We start from the raw sequence: 25178 nt of genomic DNA, 5'->3' as shown, positions 1-25178 counted from the left end.
ACAATCAGTGGATCTGATGCAATATTTTACTTTTTATGGCATCAGATGGAGAAGGATGAATCAGAAAGTCTTGTTTCTGTTCCCACCTTCTGTACAGACTTTCACTGTAACCTTGGTCATGTAACTTGACAAGTAAATGTCAACACATGGTCTGTGTGCTGCTTAGGAGCACAACATGCTTCATAGGTCTTCGCTGATATTTCAGAACCCAGCTGAATGTCACTTTACAGTTTATTTCATCTTCTGCAGAATAGGGATGACTTTGTTCTGATTTCTGACTGTACTAGTGAAACTTAATTTATAATAGCTTTGAAATTTAAAAGTGAAGGAAAATGCTATAGATATGTTTACTTAATTATGTTTAATGATGATACCATTTATTATGATTTCTTTTTCAGTACCCTGATCTGGGATGGATACAAAAGGATGACGTAGTAAACCAGCTGCTAAGCTTTTGTGTTTGCTTATATTTAGCATTAACCTGTGCTTATTAACGTTAGCACTCTAATTTAGATAGAATTCTTTAGTTTTGTAATGTATGAAATAATGTTCTCTAAAGCCAACCTAAATATGTACAGTGACGTCTAATGCTGATTTAGGTGTCTAAAGGACTTACCCATACACACAGCTTTATTGTCTTAAACATAGCCCTTTCAGCTAAGTAGCACAGCCCTTTCCTCTCTGGATCAATTCTGGAAAAAACAATATTTATACCGGTGTTGCTTATTCCCAGACCAGGTAAAAACCAAACCTTGTTCTGTCACTTCAGTACCAGAATACTGTCTGTCCATGTTAGCTGTTGAACCAGTGTAACACCCTGGTGTCAAGTTGTGAGATCAGGCTGTGGTTTGAGCAGTGGAACTGATGGGGTCAGGTTGCCTTAAGGTGTGCGTGTGTGCAGGCTCGTCTCATACTGCTCTCTCCCCCACTTTGTTCCCAATTGCCTCAAATGCCTTCATTTCCTCTAGTTCTCGCTATATCTCGTCAACTTCTTGTCATATTTTCAGCTCTTCTTTCTCCTCTGCTTAATCAACTGGGAGAAAGCACATATTGTGGCTGACGTGAGGGCTAACTATTCTGCCGTTACGTGAGTACTTATAGGACAACTGACAGGTCATACAGAACAAGTAACTGCCAAGTTCATACTGCCATATTTCTCATAGTGAAAATATTAACATGAGGCTCTCTGCTCTTTCCAGTTGCTAATTTTCACTGCAACTGCAGCATTTTAGCATCGTGGAGATTTCTTCCCCCTTTGTCAACCTCAGATGAAAAGCCAACAGCTTCAGAAGTTGTAAACCAGGTTGGAAGTGAAAGTTGGGGGGGTGGCAACCACCAATTAATAACACAATCATGGAGTCTCATTTCCTTAGGAAACCAGGGTAAAATAACATTCAAACTGATGTATTTATGTTTATTAAAAAACTGTGTGCATAAACCTGCCTAAAATTAGAGCCACACCTCTTCTCTCATTAGTTAGTGTTTATTCTCTTTATTTAGTGCATTTAAATTCCTATTTACTCAGCTGCAGGAGGAAGTGAGGGGGTCTTTCAGAAGGACACCTGTGTCTGCTCATGTGGACTTTATGCTTCTATGTATTTGAATGCTGGTCTAACGGTATTACCAGCTAAGTGACAGGTATGCTAGAACATTGCTAAGTATTTGGTTTACTAATAAAACCAGATAAAAAATGCTGTCCCCCAAAAAATTGCTAGTAACTTTTGTTATTCTGTGTCTCTGCTCCAAAGGTGTATATGCAAAGATGACAGAGTGCGTCAGTGGTCCCAATAATTTGTCTGATGACAAATTCATCAGAGTGAATTAATTAGTTTTCTGTACCATGACAGTCAGCCTTGTAATGGGATTTTGTAAAATTCATCACTGGTTATTGAAGAAAAGAATTGAAGAAAAGAATTTCCTCATCTCTACCTCTTCTGATAAAACTGTCTCTTCTGAAGCAAGCAAATGTGTGACTGGAAAAGCACATTTATTCTAAATGAGCATTGTTCTGAATATAAAGGTCAAAAAAAGTAAAGCACAACGAACATAGAAAATAGTGGATTACAGGTGCAAAACTGATTTTCCATGTGGTCCTCTGTCCCAATTCTTTGATAAAGCAGATGTCTGAAAATTTTATCAGTAAAATATACTGAACTGTTTTTGTTTCTGCTGTTTGTCTGTCCTGTCTTTGGTAGGATATTCAGGAAACAAGAGATTTTATAGCTTAAAACAAAACTCAGTCTAAAACTGACGTCGGATTTATATGCAACTTGGCTGGAATGCTACCTAACATAAAGTCACTGCAAACCCCAAGGTAGAATAGATTTGGGTACTGCAGGTTACTCATCTTGATGATGACTGTTGTCATGGATCCCTTCAAGGTGTTTTATATGCCACCTTCTCCTCCAGCTTTAGTACGGTTTTGGCATCCTCTGTCTCATTTGATTAACTCGCTTAAATTCTTACCTTCAGTGTAGGATTTTATGGTTCATAAACCTAGTTTGATGACTATAAAACCCTAGATAGGGAAATCACACTCGTTTAGAAGTATCCAACAAAGCTTCAAGAAGAGTTTATTTTCTTACGGAAAGAGAAACAAGAGCAACAGTTTAGAACTAGCTGGTGAAACATTTTTGGAATATCAATAAGGACCTTGATGTTTTCCATATAGGCCGTAAGATCATCTCTGACTGCTGCAGAAATGGGTCATGATCAGGACGGGAAAATGGAGACACTTGTCTAAGCAAAGATTCATTCTGCTAAAATGAAATCTCATCGTTGTATTGAAACCTAAAAAAAAAAATAAAGTTACTGTAGAAACAGGGTATAAGGAACGTCTGCAAATCAAATAAGAGTTTGCTGCATGAAAAATCATGTAAGGCCACAGCAGGGTAATTTCTGACCGCGTTGTAGTCTTCATTGCTTTTATCACCATCAATTCTTACTAGTTAATATTATTCCCACTGTAAATATGGGGAACAGAAGAATGAAGAAGTTCCGTTGCTTTCCAGCAGCCATCCATGAATGCTGTGGCAGTACAGAGATGTGCACACACAATTCACAAGAGCTGGGTGGGCACTGCAGCCGTTGCACCTTCCAGCTTCTCTCTGAAAAAGGCAGAGGGAAAAATGCGTGTCTCCACATCAGCAGTCTAAAGTGGGAGAAAGCAGGCAACGTACGTCAGAGTTTTACTTACACATACCATTCACTAGATACTATTTTGCAGTTGGGTTCTTTCTCCTGCGAAAAATCCTGCTTGTTGCTGAGCTTTCTGCCCTGGAATACCATTTTTATTTCATTACCAGTGGGACTCCCAGTGCCAGCAGACAAGGGATCAGTGCAAGCAGCAGGCAGGCCCCATGGCTCAGGATTTCTGAGCTCAAGGCAGGCAGCAAGAATCAGCTTGAACAGTGTTTTCATTGGCTGAACTGCATACAAGTGATGAAAGGTACATAAATTATGTTCTCTCCTGTAAGAGAGACAGATGAGTGACTTATAAGAAGCAATCACAGAGCTTGAGCAGGAATATCCGTTCCTGCATGCTTTTCTAAGGGGAGTCGACATCCCACCTGCGGGTACAGATTTGAGTAGATGTAGCTGACTTTCAAGCCCACTCTGAAAAAAATGGCAAAAGAGCTCCTTGTTGGCCACTTTCTGAGATGTGTTTTCAGTCAATATTTCTCCTGATAAAGCATCTCATTTTTTTGTCCTTTAGCCAGTTATTTCTGATATATAATTGTCATAGAGCTGAATCCTATCTATGTGTAGAAGTTCAAGGGGTTTTCCAGGATTTTTTTTTTTCCTACATGTTTGTATTTAAACCCTGGAATTCATTCAGGTATTTACAGTTTGTGCTGAGATTTTTCAAAACCTGATGGGATTTTTATATGCAAAGTGAGATTAGAAATTATCACTAGATGTTATATTTGTAGCTGCATTTCCTTGTTCCTAGCAGAAAAAAACAAGTGTGCAAACATGGAAACTAAAATTCTTCTGTGCTAGAACCTGCTTGTTCGTTTTCTAACAGGTGCAATATGGATATCAACAACTTTTTTCCTTCCATTTTTTGCTAAAACAATGCAAATAAGTGGATGCTTTATGAGGAGCAATACTTTTGCGTTGGACGTTGGAGTTCAATTGTTTTTTCTCAGCAGAGTTTAGAAGGAAAGCTGTGGCCAGCTCATAACTGACTTGCTGCAGTAATTGATTCATATCCCTTGTCCTTCAAGGGAAAGAGTGGGAAGCATAGTTTTTGAAAAATATTATTGGAGCAGTACATTTAAAGGTCAGGTCAGATCTGGCATTTGGATGACCTTTATTTTTCCAAGCCTGTAATGACAGGCTAATTTTCCCTGAACCTCATCTTAAACCTTAGCCCTTCACCGTAAACGAAGTATTGCTTGATATTAGGCTTGAGGAGTACTGGGGGACTGACCATTCCATAGAAAAGGAAGGCAAGGCATGTCTGGTGAATCAGTAAGCAAAGAGAAATCAGTATGGTACAAGCGCTCTTTGATGAGATTGAAAATACTAAGATTAAAATGTGAGGTGTGTCAGGAGACTAAATCTACAAATGTAGGAGTAGAAATGTTGTGATTTACAAACAGTACAACACTTGTAGGTATTGGGTGCATGTATTTAAACATGCACCGACTCACATATTGTTTACATAAAAACACATAAACAGAATATAAGTGAATCAGATGTTCAGAGGTTTAGAAGATAGCTGAACTACGGTTGCCTATTGGGAAACTGCGGTGAAATCATGCAGTGAGGCAATGTATTTCGACTTCTAACTTTCTAGCCTTCCCCAGCTCCACAGTGCTGTGTTGCCAGAGGTCCCACCCAGTGTTTCAAAGTTTCTGAAAAACCTGTTCCTTGGGAATACGTTTAAGATTGCAAAGGTTCTTCCACTGGTGCTATCTGCATCTCTGCTGTTCTCTGCATGCGGCGGTAACCTGAGGAGAGAAGTGGTTTCATTTGACTCTATTTGGATGAACAGAGGCCTATCTGGGTGTGATATATTGGGTTATAATAGCTGCGATACTAGACTTCATGGTAGGGCTATCTGGGTGTGCTGTATTGGATTATGATAGCTGAGATATTAGACTTCTGGCATTAAACTCTATCCAATAAATAAACATTTGTGTGCTAAGTCACATACTTGTTTGTTCCTTCACCGTATTTATAGGTAAGCTTTCGTTGATTCAAGGTGAACAGAAGGATGCAGTTTGGATCCCACGCTCAGTTAACGCTCAGGTAGATAGTTCTGCCCATGCTGGGTTTCAGCTCTTGGGGAAATCAAGGTCACTTCTACTGGTGCCTTTTTCAGGCTGTCGTATAGTAGATGTGGCAGGTACCTAACTTGTGTCAGTGCCTTTTCAATTGCATTTATTTTGCAAGCAGCTTGAACACTCTCATTACTGCCAGACAGTGTGAGGGCTGAGCCACACTCTCCAGTCATGAAGATACCAATCAGTAAGGGATACTTTATGTGATCTCTCACCAAATTTAAGGCTGTGTCCCACAGATTACGGTTATGACAAGCCATGTAATTATTGATGGTACACAAAGGATTTCTCAACTCTTTTGAAGTTCTCCACTACAAAATGCCTTTAGCAATTACTGTGAAAATCACAAGGTTCGCATGTTTCTGCTTTCTATTTGCATATCAGTCAGCCTGAAGGTTTGTGCCTCTGTGGAAGTGTGTGTGTGTGTGTGTGTGTGTGTGTGGTGTTGCCTAGATGTAATGAAAATGAAGCTTCTTCATTCCTCCCACTTTAAAACCAGTATTTTCCTTGAAATGTAAATCTAGGATAAGATGACATGGGAGGGAAGATCTTTTCTCTGAAAAAGTTGTTTCGTCCAACCCTTTATCTTGATGATAGACATTGATATACTGCTGTGCAGCTGCATTTTGCTTCATCTTATTCACATAAAAACATCTTGTCCCAGTTTCTCACCTTTAAGCATCTTGAATTTGTAACTGAAGGGAAAGCTTTTTTCCCCAGACTAGATTAGTAACTTCTGGGCTGATCTAACCCAGCTGTCTGGGTACCGTATTACTAGAGAGGAGTGGATAAAAGTTACTACTGATGGTGCCTTGACCTTTATCTTCTTTATAGTTAATTATTGTTTGGTGCATTTTGTGAAGAGCAAAGATATTCCAAAGAGACCCTGACCTTTCAGTAAATACAGTTCATAATTTAGATGAAAAACACGTTTGCTTAAACTTTTGAGTGTCACGGATTGTGAAGAGAAGGGAGACCTTCACAGGAAGGAGTAAACCTTTTGTGGTTCACAATTACAGCCTGCTGCATGGTATTCTTCATGGAGTGAGAGTTTCTTCTTTACTCTGTGTTGTTTATTTGTAGAGATAGCAGCTGCGGGATTGAAATTCCGTACAGTATGTGTATATATGCAAATACAGATGCTTTGTAACACAGAAAGCAAGAGATGACAGGTGGATGCAGCTAACGCTCATGAAGGGTAAAAGTAATAGTGATAAGGGCTATAAGAGGTCACCAAAGACTGGTGCTTTACATGAAAAAGATGGGGTTTAGGAATAGAGTTGGGAGAGCTCCTTGCAAGCACAACTCAGTATTCTCACATGAACTCTTAATGTTCATGCAGCAAGGAATAATGTCCAAAGCAGCATTTGAGTTGTTTATTGTTGTTCTGCTCCGCATTCTGACACTTAGTACCAGTTGCCCCTGACTCTTTCTGGTTTTACTGTCATGAATTTAGACGTTTCTGAGTGTAGACAAGCAGAAGACAAAAGGCCATTCTCTGTTTTGTTCCTGGTGCTCTTTCACAGTTCAGTTTCTCTGGGAATAGTCAAAAGAGACACTGTGCAGCAGAAGACTCAGTGCAAGACAAGAAAGCCAATTGGGTTTTGTCCACTAGTTTACTAAGTGTCTCTGGGCATATAATTTAACTTTTCAGTTTTAAAATGTGAGCCGTTGCCAGTGGATGAGGATTGATTAGACGACTGAAAAAATCATCTGGGTAGGGCATCAGAAGATCCTGCTTTTTAACACTGTGTGACTTTAAAGTCACTTATCCTATCTAGGTAATGAATTTGATAGACAATTCCTTGTGTAAAGAGCTTTAAGCCTTGTGAGTAAAAAGCACTGTATAAACATCAACCACTGTTACCGATAATTTCAGATGTTCACATTCTTCTCCCTTTTTGTGGGCAATAGCATGCACTTTTAAGTTTCTGGAAGACTTAGGGTAACATGATCGGTGCTGAATTCATGCGATCACTTGCTGTGCAACTATCTTGGAGAAAGTACAGTCTCTTTTAAAGTTGCATCCTTTTCCTCTCCATGCAGCGTCCTATCATCTCGATCTGTTGGGGTCACAGGGATTCACGCCTTCTGATGGCTTCCGGACCTGCATTATACGTCGTCAGAGTCGAGCACAGGGTCTCCAGTCTGCAGCTGCTGTGCCAGCAGACCATCGCTAGCTGTCTGCGGGATGACAAGGATATCAGCAAACTGACCCTGCCCCCTCGGCTCTGCTCGTACCTCACCACTGCCTTTATACCAACAATCAAGGTAATATGAAAGAAACGTGTGTGTGTGTGAGGAAGAGGAAAGGGTTGCTTGATTTCCGCCCCCATGGTGCTCCTAAGTGACAATGGTTAAATTATAAGATATTATAATTAACATAATTATCATTTTAAAAGCTTGATTAAGGGTCATTCCTGTCCTCTTCAAGAGCCCACTGATCCATTTGGTGCCTATTAAAATCTGAAAAGAAGGCTCGCACGTGCTGATCTGCATTATTCCATGGGGATGGCCTTCCCAAGGACATCCCAAGGGTAAAATATGCTGGTGACTCACAAAGACTTCTGAAGAAGCTCATGCTGATGATAATACTGTGTCACGGTTATAGGAGAGATTCACAGTGGTAAAACTGTTGCCTCCCTACTTGTTACATGAGTTCTTATACTGCCAGGAAAGTTATACTTTGGCAGACCTGTGGCTGCCCAAATATTTCTGCTGACAGTGAGTTCTGCTAACCTTACTGCTCCAACAGTGCTATGAAGAAAAGAACCAGATATTATGCCTTTTCCTGTACCACTAGCAGAGCCATCTGCTCAACCCCTTTGTTTCATGGTTTTGCCCTCAGTCGTATCTCAGGATTTCCGAACTCTTTATCACAGCCTATAAACCAGAGCATTAGCTGGTAAATGCCCTACATTCAAATATATATTTTTGTGTTACGTATTTTTTGTGTATGTGTTACAGCATTCTCTTGAGCCAGTTTCAGGTCCTTGTTAAAACAATGCAGAGCTAGAATAACTCATTTGAAACCAGTGGAGTTGGCCCAGCTCAAATGAGAACAAATTATGCCTATAAAATAATGATTCAGCACAGTTCCCTTTGGGTACTGCTAATCAGGGCAATTTGTGCCACTGTGAAACATTTCATTTGCCAGAGAAGAACAAATGTCTTGCTATAACCATAACTCCTCTATCTCCAGAGATGCAGAGCATTTAACAGACCAGTAGTTCTCAGTTGTTTCTAGCATGCCTACTTCTCCCCACGATGCTTTCCATGTTGTCCCAGAGCCACCCCTGCAGCTCTCTAGAGCATCAGTAACACTTAGCTGTTAGGGAAGGCAGGGGAGGGGAGGGCATGGGCTGGGCTGGGCTGGGCTGGGCTGGGCTGGGCTGGGCTGGGCTGGGATGAAGGCAGCAGTTGGCTGTAGCAAGGCTGGGAGCCATGACGGGGATCAGAGGGGCAGAGGCAGTACGGGGGCACGTCATTGCCGACCCTTCTGTCACCTCCTAGAGTGGATGCTGGGGTGGGGAGCTGTCACAGGGCTGCATAGCTGAAAGGCTGAAGCAGGGTTCCCAGAAGCCACGTGCCCCTACTGTTTCATGGGTGTTCCTGGAGCCTCCTCAGCACTGCTTTGTACTTTACCCTAGCTCTCCCCCAGCCACATACTCCCACCTACATTGTCAGCCATGCCTCCAGTGCCTGGCAAGGCACCCTCTTCCCTGCATACATTCCTCTTTCCCCTCCAGCTTGAGGACTACATTATAGATCATTCCTCAGCCCGTATCCATCTCGCCAGGTTAAGGAGACTCCTTTTTTCCCCTACTTTTTTTTTTCTTGTACTTTCATTTTGAAAGAAACTGTTGACTTACACACGTTAGTAGTATTTGTGTCATACAGACTTTATTGTCCTAGATGAAAGCAGTCCAACTGCTTTAGGACTGAGCTTTTCATGGATTAATACAGTGTGCTGGCAAGCAGGGCAAAGTAACCCACCGTGAGCTTTGTGCTCGTATTTCTCCACACTGCACGCAAATAGGCCCTTAGCAAAGATGGGTCATGTGCTTGGAAGTGATATAAGAAGTACAAGCTTCTTCCAGAGCTGACAGCATTGTAGCATAGTGGCACAGCACGTACCAATACTAACCAGGAATGGGAACCTGAGTGACCAAGTTCACGTGGAGGGCCAGCAAGAGACAAGATACTCTGAGACTTAGACTTGACCACATTACCCAAGTTAAAAGAGAAGTTTGTGATAGAGCTGGGACTTGAAGACAGGTTTGTTGTCTAATTCAGTGCTTTAACCACAGGTCCAACCTTCCTTTTTGATGTAACTAGTTTTAGTTGTCTGTGTACAGCTGCTTTTGACCTGACTAAATAATACACAGCCACTCTGTCTTGCATGTGAGTCCTGCATAACTCACGCAGTAACCTGTACTAATCTTGACCTGCCAAGTTCAAATTCAGTTAGTTGTGTTGGGATTAAGTCACCGCAGAAAAAAAAACCAATAACCTATAGGAAACTTTCTCTTTCCTTCCTTCATTTAATTAAGCCTCCTATCCCAGACCCAAACAATATGAGAGATTTTGTCAGCTACCCAACAGCTGGTAATGAACGGCTTCACTGCACGATGAAGCGGACAGAAGATGACCCAGAGGTCGGTGGTCCATGTTATACTCTGTACCTGGAATACCTTGGGGGACTGGTGCCTATCCTGAAAGGACGTCGTATCAGCAAGTTGCGGCCAGAGTTTGTCATCATGGATCCTAAAACAGATGGAAAAGCAGGTAGAATTGAATTGTTGCTCTGTATAAAAAAATATTTAGAAATACTTCAGATATTAAATCCTCAAGAGTTAAAGAAAATCTGTATATGCAATATGGAAGGTGGCATCTGATATTTTTTTTTCTGATGTGAAAAAAATCTTTAGCATGACCTAGGCTCAAGCCTCTGAAATTATACCATGTCTTCTGTTTTACAAAAGGGAACTTCTTGTATTTTGAATAGTGGGGAATAGATTGCTAATTAGCAGAAAATATTCTTTAGTCTCAATTTTGAAGTCGATTGAATGCTATTCACCCCTCTGAATCATGTTTACTTGAGTTCGAACCATTGGAAATTTGGAGTTTATACTAGGCAGGGTGAAGAACGGCTAATTTTCTCTGCATAGTTTTATCTCAGCTACTGCCTGTGGATCAGATTTATGCTTCTGATGACTGATAGCTGTAATTGATATCAGTTTTCTGAAGCAGCACTTACATTTTCTGGGGCCTGTCTTGATAGATGAAATCTATGGAAACAGCTTGATTTCCACTGTGATTGACAGCTGCAACTGCTCGGACTCCAGCGACATCGAACTGAGTGATGACTGGGCAGCAAAGAAATCTCCCAAAATTAGTCGAGCTAGCAAATCACCCAAACTCCCCAGGTAATAATTTCTTGGATATTTCTTCTTCTTTTTCCCCAGATTTTCCCCTTCCCCTTCCCCTTCCCCTTCCCCTTCCCCTTCCCCTTCCCCTTCCCTTCCCTTTCCCTTTCCCTTTCCCCTTCCGCTTCCCCTTCCCTTCCCTTCCCCTTCCCTTCTCCTTCCCCTTCCCCTTCCCTTCCCTTCCCCTTCCCCTTCCCCTTCCCCTTCCCCTTCCCCTTCCCCTTCCCTTCCTTTCCCTTTCCCCTTCCGCTTCCCCTTCCCTTCCCTTCCCCTTCCCTTCCCCTTCCCCTTCCCCTTCCCTTCCCTTCCCTTCCCTTCCCTTCCCTTCCCTTCCCTTCCCTTCCCTTCCCTTCCCTTCCCTTCCCTTCCCTTCCCTTCCCTTCCCTTCCCTTCCCTTCCCTTCCCTTCCCTTCCCTTCCCTTCCCTTCCCTTCCCTTCCCTTTCCCTGTCTTGACACCTCATAAAATCAAAAGCCAGCTCCATTGGGCAGATAAGAGCCTTCTGGAGGAGTGGGATCCTCTACAGTGTACAGGTCTGGAGTGATCTCAGAGATTGGTGTTGAGGTGGACTTTGGGGAAGGTTCTGGGGCAAAAGGTAATGGGAAACATAGGGCACCACTTCTCCCCAAGCAGTCTCAAAGAAAGATTTTATAAACTTTCCAACCACTACCTCTGCCACATGTAAACTCTTGCCACCATAGGATATATTTTGTCCTTCAGACAATCTGTGTTTTTACCTCCTCTGTGCTTAGGGTCCCTTGTCTAGTTCAAGCCTTTATTTCCTCAGGAGTATTTTCAAATTCATAAGTCCATGCACAGGTGGCATAGATCTGGCATAGGTGGCATTGCTGCTGTGGTGACCTTGCAAGGCAGCATGAACAAACAGATCCTCCTAAACACTGGGTTGACGAGCTTCTGTAATGATATGCAAAATAAGCTTATTACTCGTCTGGTTGCTTTCCTGCCAGCTCTTCATTATTTTCATTATGTACATAGACAGAACCCTCCACCTGCACAGAGCCTCACTGATGTCTTTGATGCTTTTCATAGGCACTGACATCTATCTGCCAGCTTCATGTTATGGGATTGAGGCCCTGATGCCTTCTAGCTGCAGCTGACACTTTTCCAAAGACCTGATATTATGAGCTTGTCCTAGTATGAGGCAAAGCAAATGCATCCCTTTATATGTGAACATAATGTGTGAAATACCAAAGTTTTAGTTTCGTAGTACTTAACAAAACAACCATCAGTTCCTGAGCGTAAAACTGAAATGGCGTGGGAGAAACGGCTCTCCTGCGTCCCTGGTTTTCTAAGACCATACTTTTGAAATGTAACTTTTGTTCATTATTTTTTCTACCAGTGAGCTTTTTCAGGTGCTTGATCTCTTATTCATGACCCCCTTTGTATAGTGGGAGGTAGGAATAACTTTTGGCTTAGAGTAAGAGCACTGACAAAGTTTGTGGAGCCTTGGTTTGCTGTACTAACATGGAGATCTGCCAGCTGAGGTGTCATGTTTCCATTTCTTGAAGCTTTGCTCAAAGTCTGCATAGCTGAAATAGCTCAGCCCTACACCTTTTCATGGATTAGTGGAGGATATATTGTGTCTGGCAGAATTGCTGTAAGCTTTGTTAAATGAATCACAAAGCATCCGGTCAGAGTTACTGCGAGTGTGTCAGGCCTTATATATCTTTAAATTTGACCGGTAACTCTCCAGCCTGTAGACTCTACAGTCTTCAGTAGTCACTTAGAGGACACCATACCAGTTGTCTTCATTACTTCTTTACATTCAAAGACATGAATTTTGTGCATTTTTGTATGCCCGTTGATGATTCTAATTATTGCTTTATATGCAGAATCAATATAGAAGCTCGCAAATCTCCAAAGATGTCACGAGCTGCGCAGGAGATATCAAGATCACCAAGGTTACCGATAAGGAAACCTTCTATCGGTTCTCCAAGCCTAACCCGAAGAGAGTTTCCTTTAGAAGATATTACTCAGGTATTGTGCACGTTGTTACCAGACCTGAGTCCAACTGCATCTCATTCCAGAGGCAGCAAGTTGTGATATAGATCCAATGATCACTAATAAAAATTTTTCATTTAATTACAGTAACTAGATGGAACAACTAGAGAATTGCATCTTCCAGTTCAGTGTTAATATTTGAAAGTGTCAATGGAATATCAGTTTCATCATATATATATATCTCTCTCTCAGATATAATCAATATCAATTATATTATTGTTTAATAAATCTTGGCACCACTAACTTCTGTCAATGTGAATCCATGTGAGAGGTTTTATTCTAGGTGATCTTGTTGGTGTTTGGAAATGTATGTGAAAATGCTTCTTACTCAGTTTCTCAGAGCTGTCCTAATGCCACCATAGTTCTCTGCTTTGCTAGGAATGGCAGAGATAAGGAAATGCTTGCTTCAGAGGGCCACATGTTCTCTATTTCATAATTCATAGAATCATAGAATCGTTTGGGTTGGAAGGGACCTTTTAAAGGTCATCTAGTCCAACCCCCCTGCAATGAGCAGGGACATCTTCCAACTAGATCAGGGACATGGAACAGCCTTAATTGGAAGGAAGACAAGGAATTAGCACTTTGTGCTCTTTGTGGTGTTCATGACCTGTGGGTAAATGAAACTTAGCAGGCTGTAGAACTGTCTGGGTTATTTTATTAATACTAGCCTGCATTCTTTTAGTTTTGTTTTGTTTCATTTCAGTTGTTTTTTTCACTTTTTTCTTTATATTGAAACATTCTAGATTACTTACATAGCACTGGTAGATAGGACCAAAAGTCCTTTGAATAGGGCAGGAGACCAGAGGCTTAGATCCTGCTCCTGATATTGACAGCGTAACTCTTGGCCTTTGAGAAAATCTCTTGGTCTTTCAGACCCATAATTTGATCACCATGGAAGCAGTGGTTTGGGAAGCTGCTTTGGAAGCTCCAGGAAAAATATGTTTGTCATTATGAGTAATTAATTTCTGTCATATTTATTGTTCTATAAAGTGATTCCTAAGCATAGAACCAGAGGGCAGGGTGCATTACTTCCTGAAATACAGAATAGCCACACTCTTGTGCAGGAGAAGCAAGTGTCTGAAAACAGGCCTGTTCTCACTAAGCAGCCATCATGTTGTTCAGTTCTTCAACAGCTTTGATCAACCTATGTGGCTGTTGTATACATCATTTCTCATGGTGTTCAGATAAGCAAAATGAGACTTCTTAATGACTGGGTATAACAGTTGCTACATAGGCACATTAGCCTGTTTCAATAAAATATAAACAAGAGAAGCTGAAATTGTATTATCCCTTGCAATAGCTTGATTGCTCTGCAGGTTTTTATTCGAGCTTGATAACAGATTTTATTAGGTAAAAATGATCTTGGTTTTGCTTTGCAGCACAACTACCTTGCTCAGGTCACATCTAATATCTGGGGAACAAAATTCAAAATTGTGGGTTTGGCTGCTTTCCTACCAACTAACCTTGGTGCAGGTAAAAGTAAACTCTATTGATTTTTTGCATGTCAAACTCTTTCTAACAAACAACAAACTTATGCCATGTGATTCTTTTTAAGTAAGTGATCAAAAGGCTTCTTTAACAAAGCACTTATTTTCTGTGGACAGTAGGAATTAGATTTTACAAAATTCACTGTAACTAAAAGAGATTAAAATCTATAAGTGCAATGACGAGATGATCACTAAAATGTTAAGTCTCAGCTGTAATAAAAAGATTAACAGTCAAGCCCAGACCTTTATTTTTGCAGTTTATTTGAACAAAACACAAACAGATAAAGAAAATTTTTGTAAGACTGTAAAAATCGCAGGGTTTAAGTTACTGTAATAGAAATATTTTTAAAACTCAGATTTTTGTAGTCATTTAACTACTAATTATACCAAAATAATGTTAAAAAAGCTCTTACAGCATCATGCTCAAGATTCTTCAAGTTGGTACATAGCCTTATCATTTGGTTCTCTTGCTGGAGCATCAGTACATTGGTAGCCTTCGTTAAAAGTAGCAGTTGTCTAGTCTCTTGACCTTCTTCTGTGTACGCCATTTCTCCCCAGACGGTCCTGTTGAAAGGAAGAAGGCTAAGTAAAGAACAAGGTACCACCTAGCAGAACTGAGCTCTGAATTGAAATATTAATGCAAGTATAGGAGTTTTACGAGCTCTTTGGACAACTTATTTTTTCCTGTGTTGCATTATATAGTTAGGTCAGGACTACATAATGATGCCCTGGATGCAGAATTAGTTAAATAGATATCTTTTGTGGCTATATTGACTACTGTCGGACAAGAGGTGAAGTCCCAGCTACTGGGGAGAGGACCTTCTCTGGCCCAGCCTCCAGGCAAAGGTTGTCCTCTCAGGATGTTGTCACCCTGGGGACAACCAGTGCTACTACTATAGGGCAGTGGCACATTCTACTTAACAAAGTGTTATGGAAACCCTCAGGTTTGTTCCAGCCACTTTTTTTCAAGTAATTTACTAATTTCTGACGTCCGCATTTGCAATGATTGTCAAAAGATAGTGTAAGAATGACCCTATTGGTTCAGACCAGCGGTTGTTCTAATTCTCTCATTATCAGTGACAGATATGTAGGGAAGGATGTAAGTGTAGAGTAAGTGTGTGGTAATACTTCCTTCAAATGTTCTCCCAGTCTCCAATGGTTTGGGTGCCAGGGACTTCCTGAGCCAAGAGGGGTTTCTTTGTGTGTAGTAACCCTCAACAGATTGCCTTCCTGAGAGCTTTCCAGTTTTCCCCTAAACTCTCATAAGTCGGTAGCATCCTGTGGTGAAGAGTTCCAAAAGTACAATGGAAAAATTATTTTCCTTCTGTAAAAACAGATGTGAATACAAGATTAAGTAATTAATTATTTCTACAGATTATTTAACTACAGAGATGCTGCTTCTATTTAAAGAGAAATAGCTGAAAGTAACAATCTCTTTTATCCTGTTTATGCAGTGTTACATAGTGATTTGGCTAAGAATGGCCCATATATGCATTTGTTCATTAATATATTAGATAAAAATAGTCACAACCCTTCTGTCTGCTTTGAATTGATTCTTAGCTTTAGAAGCTCTTTGTGTAACAGATTTTTTTTTTTATTTCTTGTTACACTCTTTCTCCAGTAATATATAAAACCAGTTTGCTGCATCTTCAGCCCAGACAGATGACAATATATCTCCCAGAAGTGCGGAAGATTTCAATGGACTACATTAACCTGCCTGTCTTTAATCCAAATGTTTTCAGCGAAGACGAAGATGATTTACCAGGTAAGGAGGAGCTGGAGGTCTGCCATGTTATGGGTTAAGCTAGATGGAGGACAGATCACTTGTATCACTAGCCCCCTCTGGTAAACATACAAATCAAAATCCCTTAGTCTGATGGGGTCCTGTAGAACTGAATTAGAATAAGGCTAATACGTATTACGGACATTGTTTTCTAAAATATGTGGGAAATATAATCCATATAATTTTCAAGTTCATTGGAAAATTAATCATCTTCTATTTAGTCCACTAAGAATTCTCCGTAGACTGAAGGCTTGCATTCTGCATCTTTGTAGGACAGAACTGTAATGTGTTGGAAGCCCCAAAGGGTCATTCTTGTGACAGCAAAGCACAGCCTGCTGATAGGAGCTTGGGTTGGAGGGCAGGTTCCCGTAAAACTCAGTCACCCTTTGAGAAGTGATAAATGCCCATTTGGATTTTTATCAATACCACATCTTACAGAGAGGCTAAAACAGTAAAGTAGTCTGTAAACAAGGGGGATCAGGAAGAATTTCTCATTTCACTGACATGTAAGGTAGCAGAAGATTCAAGCAGTGCAGGGAAGGCTTGGATGCAGGTGATGTGAATGTGGCAGGTAAAAGGACTGGAAGTACTCAGGACGTTCTCCAATAAAAAAAATAATTCATCATGCCAATAAAATTAACAAATAATAGACAAGAAGATAAATTAATACATTTTCAGAATTTTCACATCAGTGGGGGATTCCTGTTGCCAGGTCACAGGTTTTTGGAACTACAGGAGTGGGCATCATGCCAGTACCCTTTAAGGAGGAGGAGTGTGAGCACTGCAAAGCAATTAAAGGCTTGTGCTAGAGTCTATTGAAATAAATGGAAATAATCCCATTATTTCAGACCAAGGTTTTGACTGCTGAAAGCACCAAAGCTTGTGTCTGACCCAAGCATCAGAGTAGTCCTCTGGACTTCTAAGGAAATACTCATGTGCTTAAAATGAAGCCCATTCTTTCACGATTTGGGGCTTGGCTTGCCTAATTTACGTCTACGTGATATTCACCTGTAGAATCTGAAGAAAATAATAGAGACATTGATGATCTTATATACATTATGCATAGGAAGCACTCAACATTTTCTATTATGAAACATGGTCCAAGCTGACAGAAAGTAATACAAAAATTAAATAGAAAAAAAAAGTTAATATAAAGTCTTCGCATCCCTTCCTGAAAATTGGATTAGATCTGCAATATCAATTCCTTTTATATTATTAAAAGAGCTGAAATGATACTCAGAATTGCAGGTTGGTGAACACCACACAAATGTAGGGAAATTGTTAGGGAGTTTAGTTACAGTGCTTTGAGAAGGCCAGTACAGGAATCATACTGTCCTCCATAACAGCCTTCGTCTTCTTGTCCACTTCTTTCTTTCTAGTTTCTTCTGAAAATTCATTTCTGATTAGCAAATGGAGGCTACTTAAATCTTCAAAAACATTTTTGGGGATATCCTTTCTTAAAGCCTGCATATAAAGGAAATGGGAAAAAATATTGTAGTGTAAATAATGATTAGATGATAGATTAAAAAAAAATAGTAGAAAGCTGCTCTTGGGCAGTGGAATGTTAATAGTGAGGTGCTCTTGGGACAGGTGTTTTTTAATGTAGTCAGTAAAGATTTGGCAAGGCAAATGGACAGTGAATTGATTTAACTTGCAAATTATGCAAGCAAATCAATTGAAAACCATTGGAGAAATGAAAAAAAAACATTGGATTTAAACACTTTGGGATATTAAGCAACACCTCGACGAATGAGATTTTGTTTGATAAGGCACTTAATACCCATGACAGCAACATTCTGGGTTGCTCAAGCCAAGCTAACAATTAAACCTCAAGCTCTGGCGGATAAATGGCTAACCTGCAGGCATCAGGATGAAAGCATGGCCTGCCAGCCGAGCACAGAACCACGCTGCCTTAGGGTCAGTTAAGTTTAGCTGTCGGTCTTCTTCTAAAGGAACGAACAGAACTACCATAAAAATTTGCCAGCATAGCCACAGACCTATCTGTACACCTACCATGTTCGTGATTGATGCTGATAGAAGCCTAATGCTATCGAAAATATAATTATAGGGCATAGGTAGATGACTGGAATTTTAATTAGAAATTAATTAGGACCTGGGCAGTGGCTGGAGGAGTCCTGACTAATGGATCTCTTGCCTGATCTGGTCTTGCAAATCAGAGGTCTCCACAGAATTTGGCACACTTAAATTATCCTGGATATGACTCTAGGATCCTGGATATTACTCTAGTCTCTTTTCCTCCCATAAACCTGCTGATGCAACTCGCTTATCATTTTCCATGGGTTTTTTTTTATACAGGAAGACTAATACAGAATCTGCAAGATTCTTGAGAGTTTTAATATAGTATTTACTGTTTCTCCTCATTATTACATTTTGTTCCTTCTTATCTTGACTTCTGCACCTGTACTTAGTTCCAGTGTCCTCATTTCCCTGCTGCACTCCAGCTTTTCAGTGGTAGTTCCTGTTGGAATCATTCGCACCACTTTTTGAAAAAGGGATTGCAAGCAATTGAGCAAGCTCCATACTTGTGCTTAAAATGATCAGAATTGCTTCTTGCCTCACTGTCTCTTGTTCACCACCACCACGTGTGGGAAACTTTTCCTATACACATTTGCTTCTTTTCATGTTTCTGATTGCAGCCTGTCCAAACATTGATACTGAGGTTGCCCTGACTACAGTACCCACTTCTTGAATCTTTTTGGCTTCCCATCTATTTCCTCACATCTTCCCCTTACATTTCCCATCTGGCTTCTCATCTATTTCCTCACATCTTTCCTTACAAATCTTCTTTCAAGAACTTTTATAAGTTTTGTCTGTATTTCATTCCATCATATTCCTCTCTTTGTTTCATCTTTCTTCTTTTTGTGTTACTGGTTGCTTTGTCACCCACTGTACTCAAGATATAATAATACTTCCCTTTTCCCAACTGTTGTCTGTATTCTCCAGTTTTGCTAAGCTCATTGAGTCTGAGGACATTATACTAGATACTCTACAGTGCCTTCTTTTTCTTTTCCTCCATTTCTTTTTTTTTTTGATGACAACAAATGTCCAAGTCAAAACTCATAACTGCTGTCAGATCAAGGCAGGCTTGAGGAGCATCATTTCATCTTCCTCCTGAAGCTCAGTTCAGCATGGCACAGTGACACCTGACTGGCTCTAGAGGGAGTCAGCCTGGGCCAGTGGGGACTTTTTTGGGCCTCACCATCAGGTAGCAGCAGCCCTAGAGGAAGCCAGGAGGCCACGTTAGTGGTCCTAGGACTAGGGGCAAAGAAGACCTGGCAGCAGCCACAGGTCTGTGAGTGGATTTTCCTTTCTGTTGTTTGTTGATGTATTTATTATCAAAAAACTTCCCTGAAAACTAGTGAGTCCTGATTCAGCAAAACTTTTATTGATTTGAGTAGGAGTAGTTAAAATTGGCTGATAAGTGGATGGTAGTTCAGACCCATCAGGTAACCTCCCTGCTCTGTGAAAGTCCGTGGCAATCATAGTGTAGACTGAAAGCGAGCTCTGAACTTTACCTCTGAAGCATCACTCCCAAGAAGTTACTTTAAAGCTGACCACCAGCTGTTACAGCGGGAATCAGTGGAGACAGGCTGGCCTACTTGTTCAAACTAAGGTCTGATCCATTGATTTTGGGATCTGATAGCAGTCCATCCGAATGCAGCAGAGCGCTTAAGCAAGTACATAAAGATAGCAGGTAGTTTAAAAAGTCAAAGGTAAAGTGGAATGACAAAGCAGAAAAGACATGCAGTGTTTTTTTCTTCTAACTAGCTTTAAAAAACAGTTTCCCCGCAATTTCTGAATTTTGTGTCAATGCTGCCATGAAATTTTCCTGTTAAACATTTTTTAGCAGCCCGCATGTCTTCCACAAGTGCTGAAGAAAACCCAAAAATATGTGAAACACTGCTTCAGGAAAATTCCCTATTTTAGTGCCTGTTACCCAACCACTTGCCTAACTGCTGCAGTCAGCACAGCCTCGCGGCCCCTTGCACCTCTGGGCCTGGGGCTGGGGCAGCCCCACAGCACAGGCCCCACCAGCACTGTCGCATGTGAGGGGCCCCTGGGGCAGAGAAGGCCGGGGCGCACATCCCCCCACGGGGCAGCGGGTGCCAGAAGGAGGATCCAGGGAACTACAGGCCTGTCAGTCTGACCTCGGTGCAGGGGAAGGTTATGGAGCAGATAATCTTGAGTGCCATCACGGAGCACGTACAGGACAACCAGGTGATCAGGCCCAGTCAGCATGGGTTTATGAAAGGCAGGTCCTGCTTGACTAGCCTGATCTCCTTCTATGACAAGGTGACACACTTACTGGATGAGGAAAAGGCTGTGGATGTTGTCTACCCAGGCTTTAGTAAAGCCTTTGACACTGTTTCCCACAGCATTCTCCTGGAGAAACTGGCTGCTCGTGGCTTGGACGGGCGTACTCCTTGCTGGGTAAAAAACTGGCTGGATGGCCGGGTCCAGACAGTTGTGGTGAATGGAGTTAAATCCCATTGGCGGCCAGTCACAAGTGGTGTTCCCCAGGGCTCAGTATTGGGGCCAGTTCTGTTTAATATCTTTATCAATGATCTGGATGAGGGGATTGAGTGCACCCTCAGTAAGTTTGCAGACAACACCAAGCTGGGCGGGAGTGTTGATCTGCTTGAGGGTGGGAAGGCTCTACAGAGGGATCTGGACAGGCTGGATCGATGGGCTGAGGCCAACCTTATGAGGTTCAACAAGGCTAAGTGTTGGGTCCTGCACTTGGGTCACAACAACCCCATGCAGCGCTACAGGCTTGGGGAAGAGTGGCTGGAAAGCTGCCTGGCGGAAAAGGACCTGGGGGTGTTGGTTGACAGCTGGCTGAACATGAGCCGGCAGTGTGCCCAGGTGGCCAAGAAGGCCAATGGCATCCTGGCTTGTATCAGAAATAGCGTGGCCAGCAGGACTAAGGAAGTGATTGTCCCCCTGTACTCGGCCCTGGTGAGGCCACACCTCAAATACTGTGTTCAGTTTTGGGCCCCTCACTACAAGACAGACATTGAGGTGCTGGAGCGTGTCCAGAGAAGGGCAACGAGGCTGGTGAAGGGTCTAGAGCACAAGTCTTCTGAGGAGCGGCTGAGGGAACTGGGGTTGTTTAGCCTGCAGAAAAGGAGGCTGAGGGGAGACCTCATCGCTCTCTACAACTGCCTGAAAGGAGGTTGTAGCGAGGTGGGTGTCGGTCTCTTCTCCCAAGTAACAAGCGATAGGACAAGAGGAAACGGCCTCAAGTTGTGCCAGGGGAGGTTTAGATTGGACGTGAGGAAAAATTTCTTTACTGAAAGAGTGGTTAAACATTGGAACAGGCTGCCCAGGGAAGTGGTTGAGTTCACCATCCCTGGAGGTATTTAAAAGACGTGTAGATGTGGTGCTTAGGGACATGGTTTAGTGGTGGACTTGGCAGTGCTAGGTTAACGGTTGGACTTGATGATCTTAGAGGTCTTTTCCAACCTAAACGATTCTGTGATTCTATGACACGCTGTGTTGTTCGTTGCAGTGCCCGGCGCCCCCGGTGCCCCCGCCAGCAGCCCGCCGTGCACCGTCAACATCCCCATCGCCCCCATCCACAGCTCGGCCCAGGCCATGTCACCCACACAGAGCATTGGCCTGGTCCAGTCGCTGCTGGCCAATCAGAACGTGCAGCTGGATGTGCTGGCCAATCCACCGGCAGAAGCAGGGGGTGAGGGGGCGGGACCCTTCCCGGGGGTGCCGGGCCGCTTTCCCAGCCCTGGGGCAGGGGCGCTGGCTGGGGGGGAGCTGGGCCGCACCCCCCCCGCACCCCCCGCCCTCGCCCCGCCGCCCCCCGCGCCCCCCACCATCGCCCTGGCCGATCTGCGGGACCACGGTGACCGCGAGCACGAGCCCCCGCCCAAGGCCAAGGCCCCACGGCCGGGGCCACAGCTGGTGGAAGGAGATACCGTCATCTTCGGGGCCGTCCAGGAGCTGCAGCTGAACAAGATGAACCCCCCACCACCCTACCCTGGCACCATCCCCGCCGCGCCGACTGCTGCCCCACCGCCCCCACCTGGCCCCCCGCAGCCGCCCCTCGACCTCTGTCTGAAAAAGGGGGAGTTCTCCCTTTACCCAGCGGGGCACTACCAGACGCCCCTGGGGTATGAGCGGATAACAACCTTTGACAGCAGTGGGAACGTGGAGGAGGTGTGCCGGCCTCGCACCAGGATGCTCTGTGCCCAGAGCACCTACACCCTTCCAGGGCCCGGCAGCTCTGCCACCTTGCGCATCACCGCCGCTGAGAAGAAGATGCAGCAACCCTGCACCAGTGCCACCCTGAACCGGCTCACAGTCCCGCGTTACTCCATCCCAACTGGGGACCCGCCGCCCTACCCCGACATCGCCAGCCAGCTGTCCCAGGACAGAAGCATCGCACAGAGGCTGGACAGCAGTATCATTCATGCAACTCTGCGGAGGAACAGCAGAGAGGCAGCCCTGAAAATGGCTCAGCTGGTGGACGGTCGGAGAGCCACCTTGCAACTTCCCCCGAAGGCCAAGAGCAGCGTTGTGACGGCACAGTACCAGCAGAGAGTACCCACCGCCTTGTACACCTGCAGCCAATGCAGCAGCGGTGGTGGTGGCAGCAACGTGAGCACTGGTGGTGTGGGCAACATCACTAGTGCCAACGCTAGTAGCAGCACTTCCAGTATTGGTGGCATGAGACCTGATCTGAGCACGGGGAGTGGCTCCCAGCACAGCTCTGTCATTGCTCACTCTGTCAGTACTTCGCCTCTGGCCTCCCAGTCCTCCTACAGCTTGCTGAGCCCGCCTGACAATTCCCGTGACCGAGCGGATTATATCAACTCCGCCTTCACGGAGGATGAGGCCCTTTCTCAGCACTGCCCAGTGGAGAAATCAATACGGCACGTACCCGTGTCCTTGACGGAGGCTGCCCTCGGTGTAAAACGGCCACCACCATACCAGTGGGACCCTATGGTGAATGAAGAGATATGGGTTCCTCAGGAAAGGACATCTCAGAGCTCGGTGCCCAACCCTCTAAAACCTACTCCTCTCATCATCGGTCAAGCTCAACATCTGGATATGTCTCGAGTGCCGTTTGTTTCCCCCAAGTCTCCAACCAGTCCCACTGCCACTTTCCAGACGAGTTATGGGGTTGGAGTACCTTACCCAGGAAGCTACAATGCCCCTCCCCTTCAGGGAATGCAGCCCCCCTGCTCCCCCAAAGAAGCTCTGGCCCCAACACAGTTTGCACAGCAGGAGCCCACAGTCGTGCTTCAGCCAGGTTATCCATCCAACCTCTCCTATTGCCCTTTGCCACCCATGTACCCGGGAAGTAGCGCCTGCTCTAGTTTACAGCTGCCACCAATCGCCTTGCACCCATGGAGCTCCTACAGCGCCTGCCCACCCGTACAGAACCCCCAGGGCACGTTGCCCCCCAAGCCGCTCCTCGTGGTGGAGAAGCCGGTGATGTCTCCCCCGCCGGCAGAGCTGCAGGGCCACGTGGGCACAGAAGTAATGGTGGAGACAGCAGACACCTTCCAGGAAGTGCTCTCCTTGACAGAAAGCCCTGTTCCTCAAAGGACGGACAAATTTGGCAAGAAGAGCCGGAAGCGCCTGGACAGTCGAGCTGAGGAAGGAAACGTGCAGGCTATCACCGAGGGCAAGGTCAAAAAGGAGGCAAGGACGCTGAGTGACTTCAATTCGCTAATATCCAGCCCTCGGCTGGGGAGGGAGAAGAAGAAAGTCAAGAGCCAGAAAGACCAGCTGAAGTCCAAGAAGCTAAACAAGACAAACGAGTTTCAGGACAGTTCGGAGAGCGAGCCAGAGCTTTTTATCAGTGGGGATGAACTGATGAACCAGAGCCAGGGCAGCAAAAAGGGTTGGAAAACCAAAAGGAGTTTGAGGACAGCCAGTGAGCTGGATGAATTCAAGTGCCGGAAGGCCAGCGAGAAGGAGGATGGGAGGCTGGGGAGCCAGGGCTTTGTGTATGTGATGGCCAACAAGCAGCCACTGTGGAACGAGGCGACGCAAGTCTACCAGCTGGACTTCGGAGGGCGGGTGACCCAGGAGTCGGCAAAAAACTTCCAGATAGAGCTGGAAGGACGACAGGTAGGAGGGGGGGGAATACACGGGCCGGGCTGGGGGACGGGGGGTGGGAGAGCCATGCCAGAAATAAGCTCTGCCTCTCACATGACTGAGTGCCTCCCGCTCGTGTTAGCTGCTCCGTGAAAAAAACCTTTGCCACGTGGTTGATAAAAACCAGCCGTCAAAGGTCTAGATTCAGAATGGATGGTGAAGTTCATTTATAAAGTAAATGTACAAAATATGTTTGGTCTTACTCCAGTTGGACATGGGAATAAGGGCCTCCTTTAGTCTCACTGGCTCTCACTTCTGAAGGTAAGTGGGTTTTGTAATAAAAACAACAGATCTCCCCAACAGTAGCTGCATTTGCTGTCGGTGGTTGTGGATGGCAGCTAGCTGAATGAACACTGCTCCCTTCTTGCGATGCTCGCAAAGGTTAGCCAGTCAGCAGGGAGCTCAGGCAGAGACGATGGACAGGCAGTTAGGTTCCCTCCACACCAAAATTTCCCCTCGTGGGTTACCAGGCCTCTCGGGCTGGTTCTTAATGCTAGAGGAAGGGAGGCGCTGACCCTCCCCCAGAACAAGGGGCTTCTGAACCACCCATGGGTAGAGGGGTTTGTGGATAGTTCAAAAAATCAAAACGTTTAATTTTAGGCTCTCTCACCTTGGCCTGAGTGGGATGTTACTACACCAACCCAGGCTATTAATTGGTATCAATCAGCAGGACACTGGACTGAGATTCGGGAGACGTATATTTATTTTCTTGTCCAGCTGTCCCATCTCTGTAAGTCACTTTTGATTTAGTAAAGACATCAAGGCTCTCAACTCCCTGTGATTTAGCTTGGCAGTTAGATGTCTTAAATATCCAACATGCATGACCAGTGGTAGTCTTTTGGTTTTGTTTGTCTGTAACAACAGCTCATTAAAAAGGCAGTGATCAGAGCCATTTATATCCCTTTCTTCTTCAGTTAAATGGCTGTGGATATGTGCCCGTGGACAGCTGCGCAGGATCACCCAGCCACAGATTTTGTTGGTGGGGAAACAAAGCCTGACTCGACTTGCACAGACAGCTTCCA

The 25178-nt window shown here is 43.9% G+C and overlaps 1 protein-coding gene across 2 annotated transcripts in view; it reads left to right on the top strand.

Moving 5' to 3' along the window:
* The window catches only part of TULP4 (TUB like protein 4), a 164114-nt gene that overhangs the window by 130486 nt on the left and 8450 nt on the right, over positions 1-25178 (top strand). For both annotated transcript variants that reach the window (XM_076333777.1, XM_076333778.1), the window contains exons 8-14: positions 7338-7562; positions 9845-10079; positions 10576-10720; positions 12573-12717; positions 14121-14214; positions 15850-15993; positions 21545-24129. In XM_076333777.1, the coding sequence (XP_076189892.1) occupies positions 7338-7562; positions 9845-10079; positions 10576-10720; positions 12573-12717; positions 14121-14214; positions 15850-15993; positions 21545-24129 (3573 nt within the window). The remainder of the gene's footprint in view (positions 1-7337; positions 7563-9844; positions 10080-10575; positions 10721-12572; positions 12718-14120; positions 14215-15849; positions 15994-21544; positions 24130-25178) is intronic.

Source organism: Aptenodytes patagonicus, chromosome 3, assembly GCF_965638725.1.
Source record: "Aptenodytes patagonicus chromosome 3, bAptPat1.pri.cur, whole genome shotgun sequence".
NCBI classification, from domain to species: domain Eukaryota; kingdom Metazoa; phylum Chordata; class Aves; order Sphenisciformes; family Spheniscidae; genus Aptenodytes; species Aptenodytes patagonicus.
Note: the sequence above shows the minus strand (reverse complement) of the source record. Positions and strands in the feature narration are given on the sequence as shown.